Source organism: Anarrhichthys ocellatus, unplaced genomic scaffold (assembly GCF_004355925.1).
Source record: "Anarrhichthys ocellatus isolate YVR2014 unplaced genomic scaffold, GSC_Weel_1.0 scaffold19, whole genome shotgun sequence".
NCBI lineage: Eukaryota > Metazoa > Chordata > Actinopteri > Perciformes > Anarhichadidae > Anarrhichthys > Anarrhichthys ocellatus.
Window position 1 is genome coordinate 5,482,461 of NW_022280049.1, and position 10,920 is coordinate 5,493,380.

A 10,920-nucleotide genomic window follows, 5' to 3' on the forward strand; every position below is an offset into this window, starting at 1 on the left:
CTCTGTGCCGTGACGCTGTTTGTGAATGCCTGCGTGCCCCTTCCCTCCTCACTTTCTCCTCATCCACCTCTCTGTCTTCCTCCTTTTCACACACACACACACACACACACACACACACACACACACACACACACACACACACACACACACTCTTCCTTTCTTGTTAGAAGATGCTAATATAGCACACGACAAAGCCCCAGTAGACAGCTCTCAGACAAAACACTTCCTTTCTAAAGCAGTTCATCTTTATGCAGAGCCTATCCCAATGATTGCCAGAGCATGGTCTCTTAAAAAGCAGGATGTTTTTTCTCCACCGGGCACTCGCTCATTCCTGCCTATTCAGTCTCCCTTTATTAGCAGACACTGATGTTTCAAGACATCTCAGGTCGGTTATTAATTGCTCCCTCTGATACCGGATAGAGCTCCCCGTCTTACATGACAGATCTGCAGAATGTGACTCAACAATATCTCCTGTGTGTGTGTTTTGTTTTTTTCCCTGTGCAGAGAAATGGGTGCGAGGCCGGGCCATCGACCGCGGCGAGGTCGACGTCGGAACCCAGCAGAGCCAGGCGATCCCGCCGGGACTCTTCTGGAGGTTCCATATGACCGTGCACCATCCGACCTACATCAAGTTCAACCTGTCCCTCTCGCACAACGCGTTGCTCGGGGTTTACGGACGCAGGAATATACCGCCTACGCACACTCAGGTAGAGGAGGCTCCTGTCGTAGCATGCTGTTCACCCAGATGGGCTTGTTTGGTGAAGTGCCACGTAGCACATCCACGCTAATGCACTGCTTCCTCTCCGGCCTTTCATCTGCACTGAGGCTGTTTTTGAGTGAGCTGACTTGTATAAATTATATTTTGTAGAGATATTATCTTTTGAAAAAATTATTTAATTTGAGCAAACCAAAATATATTCTTTTCTAAATTCATTTATTTGTCTGTTTGCTGTTATTCATACAACATCCCTCCTCTGAGCACTCACACAACCTGACTGTGTTGTATAGTGTGGCACAGTAGTTTTAACCAATACGGAGATGGGAGTATGTCGCTTCTGATTGGCTGATTTCTTTCCAGTCGGATTGCATGTTGAATTGACTGTAATTTCACAGGTAGAAATCGCGGATTCATAGTTGCTGACGTTAGCTAGCTTGTCGTAAGTGAACGCATCGCCGCTCATAACGCCGTGACCGTCAGTGGTTGTGACTCTTCAGCAGTAGGTTCAGTATGTTGCTGGTTCATGTTTTTTTTACATTCAGTTCAATACAAAACCAAGCTCACACTAGCACTGTTTATGTGGTTATTACTGTAGCATCAGCAGAGCCATAACATTATGATGGTTTCTGTGGTTTCTGTGAGCTTTTAACCAGGAAGTAACTATGTTTGATCACCACGGTGCCCTCTGACTATAAGCTATTGATTAGATCAGTGACGATGGTAGATTTAAGTAAGTTCAGTGAGAAGATTTTGTGTTTAAAAAATGTGTTCTTACATGCTGGACACCTCTGTGTGCTGAGGAAGAGGGGAAGCACTGGGGGAATGAAAAATGGTCACACGTCTACCTTGTTATTGTAGAAGGTACCTAGCCCACAGATATAATTCCATAAACATATGTCTGCTCAGAGAGGTCAGGGGTTAATGTGTAGCAGTAGGAAATAAGAAAGACAACTTCCTTTCACCTCTGACCTTGTCTGTGAACACCCATTTGAAATGCCAGTGAAGCCAATCACACAACACGGCTGTCAATAAACTGTATTCACGCTCGTTTTGTCAGCACAAAACAACCGATTTGATCAACTTCCGAGTGCAGCAGTGCAGGGATTGCTGTCTGCCTGTTTTAACAGGTAGCATTTATGAGCCCTTTGCAAATCCCTATTTTATATACAGTTGTGTGAAATAGTGTTTGCCCCCTTCCTGATTTCTTATTTTTTTAAATGACTTCTTGATTGAGAACAGGTGTGGCAGTAATCAGGCCTGGGTGTGGCTAGAGAAATTGAACTCAGCTTTCCAAAGATGTGATAAACCACAGTTAATTTATGTTTTAACAGGGGGGGGGGGCAATCACTTAAATAGGACCTGCCTGACAAAGTGAGGTAGACCAAAAGATCCTCAAAAGCTAGACATCATGCTGCGATCCAAAGAAATTCAGGAACAAATGAGAAACAAAGTAATTGAGATCTATCAGTCTAGAAAAGGTTACAAAGCCATTTCTAAAGCTTTGGGACTCCAGCGAACCACAGTGAGAGCCATTATCCACAAATGGCGAAAACATGGAACAGTGGTGAACCTTCCCAGGAGTGGCCGGCCGACCAAAATTACCCCAAGAGCGCAGCGACGACTCATCCAAGAGGTCACAAAAGACCCCAGAACAAGATCCAAAGAACTGCAGGCCTCACTTGCCTCAATTAAGGTCAGTGTTCATGACTCCACCATAAGAAAGAGACTGGGCAAAAATGGCCTGCATGGCAGAGTTCCAAGACGAAAACCACTGCTGAGCAAAAAGAACATAAAGGCTCGTCTCAGTTTTGCCAGAAAACATCTTGATGATCCCCAAGACTTTTGGGAAAATACTCTGTGGACTGACGAGACAAAAGTTGAACTTTTTGGAAGGTGTATGTCCTATCACACAGGGCCATGTAGGTTTGGATTTTTTTTCCCTCTTAATAATAAAAACCTTCATTTAAAAACTGCATTTTGTGTTTACTTGTGTTATCTTTGTCTAATATTTAAATTAGTTTGATGATCTGAAACATTTAAGTGTGACAAACATGCAAAAAAATAAGAAATCAGGAAGGGGGCAAACACTTTTTCACACAACTGTATGTAAAGGAGAATGATTTAATCGTGAGTTTGACTGTATTAAAGCACAGCGTAAGAGATGACGGAAAACAGAGCTTAGCAGTCATCCGGCTTTGCGTGCCGTTCTCGTCCCCGATGTTGACTGTGATGCAAAATGTTGGTGCTTGTCAACTAAAAGAAAAAGAAGAAGAAGATTTTGCCATTTCCCCCACAACAAGTGTGGACGCATGTGGTTCTCGCAAAGAAACAGTCATTTCTGATTTCGTCAACTCAGTGTAGATAAAATGACACGTTCCCAGAAACAATACACGCAAGCGTTGTACACCTTGTAGAACAGCGCTGTTGCACGTATACAACACACACTGAGTCATCTGCGTTTTAACATCAGTGTGCCCCGGCTCTCGCCTGCGTGAAGAGGTCTAATTAGCTGTTTTTGACACTAGTGTGACACACAGCCCTCAGGGGGAATGAGGCTCAGCGAGAGCTTGCTAGTTCAAGGAGGTTTCAGAACGAAGACGAGGGGGAGGGGGAGACGAGGGTGGCGGGGGAAAGTTAAAGAGAGCAAGGAAGAAGCACAGAGAGGTTTAGACAAACGAAATAATAGTCTGTTCCGTTTGAAAACCCGGGTGGTAAAGTCTGCCTGTTCTATTAGCGGCACGTCAAGTTGTTGCCGTGGAACATGTCTGGCGGAGGACTGACCTGCCATGGATGATGATTTTGTTCTTGGTTTCGTTTTGCGCAATTGGCATCCGATACCCACATCTAATGCTACTCCCCAGCTGTTTGTGTGCAGGCAGTTTTCCAATAGCAATTCAATTGGCAGCTTCACGAAGCTCACGCACCACCGCACAAGAGACTGGCTCACAAATTTTCGCGTTGCATTTATGCAGGTTTGACAAAATCCCCGTCTCGCGCCTTCTAATTGGATGGCGTTGCTGTTGTCTGATTGTGTGTGTCCCCCCCCCCCCCCCCTCTTGTGCTGTGTCCAGTTCGACTTTGTGAAGCTGCTGGACGGGAAGGCGCTGCCCAGGTCCTTGACCGATCCCGTCTCCACCGCCAAAGCTCCCAAAGGCCTGCTGCTGAGCGGCCTCCAGGAAACGGGCTTCATCGAATACATGGACCCCGGCACCTGGCACCTCGCGCTCTACAACGACGGACGCAACCTGGAGCAAGTGTTGCTGCACAGCACTCCCATTGGTGAGGAGGATTGTTACAGGAAACTGGTTGCCTTTCTTCCACATGTAGTGTCGGCATGAATATGTGTTCTTTTAGTTAGTTGGTTTTCTGTGTCGTACCAAACATCTGGCCCATCCCTCATGGGACACTACCATCTTCAGGTTATACATATCAGAGCTAAAGTAAAGAGATAAAATACCACATTGTAAAGTACTACTATGTTATTTCAAATAACTTATTCGAAACAAGTTTAAAATGAGATGTACACTGAAAATAGCTGCTACGATGCAACTTTTTTCCCTCATCTCCCAGGCTAATGTATGAATATTCAACTCTTAGTGCATCATCCATATTTGCAAAAATCAATATCTGTTTTTATCTCACTAAGACAAAGTATTGCACAGTTCCTAGTAAAAAAGGGCAATGGAAACCAAAATGAAACAAATTCTCTTTATTAGTCAAACATCACATTGAAAAAATCCGCTTTCCTTCCTCCAACCTGACACGCCGTTCAGTTTCAACCATAAGTGGTAAAATACCAGATCTCAGCTGAGCACATAAGGCTCCTAATGATGATAATCAGTACCATGTTCATATTTATGTCTTCCTTCTGAGTACTGAGCTCTTTTACCAGGTATTTTATTAAAATAAAAGAGTTGTGAAGACTTGACCTGAGTTAGTTATGGAACTGTATTATTTGTAAGCTTCACTGTTTGTTTGTCAGGGTTGCTTCGCTCTCGTCCTCTCTCCCCCTTTCATCTGTTGATTTTCTCCGACACAAGCGCACGGCCCGAGAGTAGCAGTCGTTGACATTTGAAGGGAACTTTTCCTATTATAAGAGGGTGCTTGGCATGGCAAGAGACAGCCGTTAGAAAGGGGAGGACAGCTCCTGTGGTAATGACAGGGCTCGCTAACCGCAGCTCATTGCTATGACACACACGGATAGTAGTGTAATTTGAAGGATGTGAATAATGCAGTAAAATACATGCGGTAGTGGATCATTACCAGGGCAGTTTCTTCACTCCCACTGTGTCCAGTAGTCCTTTAGGAGAAAACAGTGTTGGGAGATGTAGAAGTCACACCGTGGGTGGAGACTTGGTAGCGTATAGCAGACAGGTGATGTGGTAATTACAGAGCTAATAACTTGTGATGAAAATACATTATGAGAAGCACTGCATTTTGGCTTCTTTTTTTTGTTTTGTCGTGTTGATCTTAAACTGGGATTGAATTAGTTTTTGTGTTATTGAGTAAATGATGTGGAACACTGCACCGAGCTCTCTGGATGCTCACAATCTAAACATGTGCATCGCCGGCCTCTAAACAGCCCACGTTGTAAGCCAATCAGTAAACAGTGCCAAAACATGCTGTCAGTCTTTTCTGTAATGACTGACAGCATGCGACAGCTAAACACATATTTTTATTTCAGAGCTGTCAAACGTTTGTTGACACGTGTGCCGTCTATAAAGACTGGAATATACCGGCCCTATTTCGGGTCCCGTGTTTTCGGATTAAACAGGAAACGGCAACAACTAAATAAATAGCAAACTATCCTTTTTCCTCTTCGCTGATCAAAACAAATACAGACACAACAGATGGGCTCAGAATAGCAGCCTTTTCATCCACCGAGGTTGTCCAAATAATTAATCAAGAGATTTGGCTGGAAAGAGGAAAATAATATTAATGGATTGATGTCAGAGTGCATTCCGCTGCCCATTTACAGCCCTAACGAGGGCTACAAACAGACCCTGCGCTGTTTTTTAGAGGCAGAAAATCAAAACCACTGAGCTACAGTACAATAAATCCTAATAAAAGACACGGTGTGCTGTCGCCCAGAGTGGAGCTTCATGGGGAGACGAGGGAGAAATTAGATGATCTCTGTCGGGAAATTGAGCTTTTCCGCAGCAAATAGTAACCGGATACAACGAAGAAAACACGGAGTATGAATAAGAGGACAGCAAAAGACTGTCGTGGAAATAAATAAATAAAATAACATATAATCAATAGAGCGTATGAGTGGGACAAGAGGGAATATATGAGAATATGAAAACAATATATCAGATGACGCTGATGCGCAAGAATCTGCTCGTTATCATAGAAACAAGGGGGACGAGCTACGTGGTGGTGCTCAAACATGTAATGCGGCATATTGCGTGTGACAGAAAACACTGTCATACATGATCACTATCATACTAATAATCATCTCCATAAAGGTAAAAAAGAAGAAAGTTGCGGTAGAACAATTAAAGCTGCATGTGTTTGGTGAGTTGACCTGTATCAGTCAGAAGACATATTGTTCTGTCATCTGTTGACTGACCACCTCACACACACACACACACACACACACACACACACACATACACACACAGCATCCAGTTACATCTCAACTCTGTGCCTCTTCTAAGTAGGATGGAAAGTTTTCGTCACAAATGCTGATATATACTTATACGTACGTACCTACTTACTTACATACATACATACAAACATATGCGGTAATATATGCTGATATGTGCGCTACAGTCACTTCTCATTGATTGTGACTGTTTAAATCTGTCACATGTAAATGTTGGGGAGAAAATAGACATCATTATGTAAATTAAAATAGGATTTTTCCAAAATTTTCCATTTTGTACAGAAAGAAACCAGCAGCAGATGCAGAGAAAACCTATTTTTTTTGCCTCCTCCTCCTCTATTATTGACATTTACATGTGACGCACAAGCGCTCCGGCTTAATGATATCTGCCATTTCGCCACCTCCACTCCAGCCCCATCTTCTTTAATTCTACTCAGCCTCTACCCAGGCAGAGAGTGGTGCTTCCTGCAGGGCTATTAATTATGCATAATTGCTACACTTCAGCTATCATCACACATCCTCTTGAATATTATATATTTTGCGCAACGGCCAGCAAAAAGTGTAAGAAAAAAAAGTTTGCCGTAGATGCCTGGAACTGTTAACAAACAAAGATGATAAACAAAAAAAAAAAGAAGTGTCTAGCTCACGGCAGGATGCTTCTAGTTAGCTGAGCAGCCATTTCATTTTTTTCATAAATTCATAAAGCCCAAGGGTCGTAAAGCACGGCTGAAACTTTACAGGCTCATAAAGTACAATTGCAATGCTTATTTGACCAATCAGATCACTTGGCTGGAAGCACCCATTTCATAATAGCATTTAACTGCAATAACTTATGGCATGACTGATTCCTAACTGGAAAAGGTTTTGTCAGTGGAAAGAACTGAGCGGGTGTCTCACATGCTCACATAGACACACAATATATATATATATACTGTACATTTATGGAACTTTTAACAAAAAAGATCATGGCTGGATGCTTCCAGTTAGCTGAGCAGACATTGTTATGTAACAAATAAAGACATGTCTCACCGTACATTACCTGTTAATTGCCGGGAGATTTTTACAGTGGAGACGTTGACCTGAAAGTCGCGGAGCTCATATCACGGTTACAGCCCTGCCCCTCACAGCCCTGAGAGCTCCTCTGGATCAATCATCTCCTCTGGATTAAAAAGAACCCAGTGACCTTGCGGACGGGTTTTTTGTCCGTCGCATGTGTCGGGTGCCAGATACAATATTGGAATTTGTGTGTACGGATCTTCTTCTTTTTTTAAGAGAGAAAGAGACACATTCGGAGGGGAAAGGTTTGTGAGTCTTCCTGACAGTGTGGGAGAAAAGATGATTGCCACTCCTCTCCATTAGAGTGACGATGACGGGTGATGGAGGTGAAAATGACTTTGGTTTCTGTAGCGATGCGCCGCTGTGGAGGATAACGCCGTGCTGCCGGTTGCTGGCAGGGCCCGTCTCATTAGCATGTGTCACACGCGCCTCAAGGCGGGTGTCACATAATAACTTTGCGTGCATGTGTTTGTCAATGTGTGCGCGCGCGCAAGGGAGAGAGAGAGCGAGAGAGCGAGCCGTGCCTTAGAAGGACTTGTCATCCATGCTCCCTGAACAGAGCGAGCCAGGGGACTGCAGTGGTTTTGACTCTGGAGTCGAGGAGGAGCCGAGCGGGATGGCACAGGGTCAAATAAAGGATGACATCCTCAACACCCCGCTTTAATTACTCTATCTCGCTTAGATAGAGCTCGCCTGGCACAAGACAACCGGCAGCTCGGTTCAAAAAATTCCCAACTCTGCCAGCCTCTCCTCCAGCAGAATCTTCCATCTAGAGCTGACATAAAAGGCTTAAAAGTGCTCACCCCTTTTCTTTTCTTTTCTTTTTTTTTATCTATCTCTGCCATGCTGTCTGTACACGGAGAATGAGATGTGACTTGATGGACATATCAATGGGAGGAAAGGAGAGAGGTAAAAGGGAAGGCGGCCAATTGAAGTCCGGCGGAGGAGTGTGATGAAATGCTCACTACCCCACAGAAGGATATGATGAAATGTATCCAGATGAGACAGTGTACTAGCATGAACAAGCATCCCATTGATCCCCGCCATGCCCCGGGAGTGTATAGCTACTGTAGCGACGCAGCTTTAGCCCTTCTCCACTAACTCGTGCACTCGCGCCGTCAGATTTTTATGTTTCTCAATCTCGTTCCAAACTGCGTCCGTGTAAACAGTTTGTTGATTAAGCCTTGATGTTTGTAAATTTGCGTGCGCTGTGTGTTTGCGACCTGTAATGCAGTATAATGTGCTTAGTGCTACTGAGTGTAAGTGAGTGCTTGGCCGTTCCCCAGAGAGTGATAGCAGCTGGATCAGACTAATCTAATATAGCCCCCGAGTCTGGGGAGCCATCCATTGCTTATCAGATCTCTCATTCAATAACAGAGAGATGTGCCAGCTTATGGAGCTACATGTGGAACATTTTCAAGTTGTTTTTTCTTTTCTCTCTCTTTCTCTCTCTGCCTTTTATGTCTGATTTGTGAATGTTTGGTTGTGCAGACTCAATGGACGGCTGCTCCACAGACTGTAATGGAAACGGAGAGTGCGTGGCCGGACACTGCCACTGCTTTGCTGGCTTCTTGGGTCCCGACTGTGCCAAAGGTAAGAGATGTTTGATGAACTAACAAAAAGTTTGTTAGTTATGTCCTTCAATACTTTCGGACCACCCTATACCCTATCTGTGGCTCTCAGCTCGAAGCCCATTTACTTCTACTGTCACTTCTTCTAAAACAAGTGTATAGTTTCTCTTTTATAAAAAGAGGTCACAAAGGATTAAAACGGTGCATTTTCAAAGAACTATTTTCAGCCGTTAATACGCCTTTGGTCCATTAGCGAATATTTACAGCAACAGACCTTTGTACCGTCGATTCTCACCTTTCCTTAACTCAACTGCAGAGAGAATCTTTACTTAAAGAAATGCTAAACTTTATTCCTTGTCTCCCCCTGTGTTTAATCATATTTCAGTGAGACCTCTAAATGCTTTCTGTTGTGTTCCGTTGATGCTGTTTGCTGTTAGTAAATACAAAATGAAGTATAATCTACATTTCCACATCACCAGTTAAATTAGAACAGCAACAGAGTCTCGCACAGTCACCACTCTGCTTCTCTGAGTTTTCTCCTCTTCGACAGAAATCGGCTTCACGTTTTCATTCGCCAACTACTTCCTGTCTATTCCATTCTGCTGATTCTCAGACGCTGTTAAGCTGCTGTCAAATAAAACCCCAACACTTCCTGCACAGACGCGTCACATTAAAAGACCTTTAGCAACTCAAAGGATACGTCCCCTGTAGATGTTAATTTGAAACATTTGCGAGAAGTGCAATTGACAGCAACTTCACACATTGAAAATCTGTAGAGTGGAATAACAATGTCCGGTATATGGCACATAAGCTGCGGTTTGGCCAAACAGGCAATACTTGTCATGTTGCTGTTGGTTTTAAAGTATAGAACATCATCCTTCAACTGCAACCTTTCCATGTATTCGTCACAGCTCTACAGCATTTGTTTCCCTCTCTGTCTCTGCATCTTCCCCCTCCCTCTTGCTTTCTCTCCGCCTCTGTATCTCATTCTCTCTCTCTCTCTCTCTCAGTCTGTCTTTTTTTTTAATTATTGTAGTTGTATCAGTCTCATTGTGTAGAAACAGCTGATATAATATCACATTCCATGATTTATTTACGCTCATCATTTATTCATTCGCTCCCCTCTCATCCTCGCTCATTTGCTCGCTCGATAATATTCTGCCTTTGAAAAGTTAGACAGCAAGTTTTGGCAAGAGCTGTAAAAAGTGAAGTGCGAATTTATGACTGTGGGGTGCAGAGTGTTAGATTTAACAAAGGATCAAACAAACACATGCCTGCACGCATGAGCGGCACAGGGCCTTCACTGCAAATTCTCCCAGAGAATAATAAAATAATATAAAAAAAGGCGTCCGTTCTGGATCGTCTTTCTAATCCATTTGAAGTCTGGAGCTGCTTTGCCTCCTCCAGCTGCTATGAGGAGTCTAACTGGAGTGTAACTGTCAGTGCGTCATCAGACGCTCCCTGGCTTTATTCTACCTGGCTGTCATTACATTAGTCACACGGCTCTCCATCCCTGCATAGAGATGGCTCTGCTTCCCCCCCCCCCCCCCATTCTGTAAACCCCTAATGCTCCGTTTTCAGGATTGTTTTCACGGCCTGTTCGGAATAAGTGAGGTGATGTTGGGGGGGATTTTCTACGATTCCTGGGTTGCCGTGGTAGCCGGGCTCAGGTGGTGCTTGAGTAAATTGAAACAGCGTGAGGGATAAGCTGGAGTGTGTGTGTGTGTGTGTGTGTACGCGCGGACAAGCGTGTGTGTGTGCGAGAGAAAGGAAGTGAGACAGAGGCTGCTTGAGGATTTGCTGAATCCGCGCACCAGCTGAGATAAGAGAGCGTAGCCCCACTCACGGCAGGTTACTGCGGTCGCCCAGCTAATATACTGCAGTACTGCGTGTGTGTGTGTGTGTGTGTTTGCATGTGTGTGCCACTGAGTGTAATCTGTGTTTGTCCTGTTGCAGATTCCTGCCCC

At 44.1% G+C, this 10,920-nt stretch overlaps 1 protein-coding gene across 1 annotated transcript in view; it reads left to right on the forward strand.

The window, feature by feature from the left end:
- The window catches only part of tenm1 (teneurin transmembrane protein 1), a 174,446-nt gene that overhangs the window by 94,531 nt on the left and 68,995 nt on the right, over positions 1-10,920 (forward strand). The window contains 3 exon segments of the mRNA XM_031858162.1: positions 505-707; positions 3,790-3,997; positions 8,874-8,986. Of these exon segments, the coding sequence (XP_031714022.1) occupies positions 505-707; positions 3,790-3,997; positions 8,874-8,986 (524 nt within the window).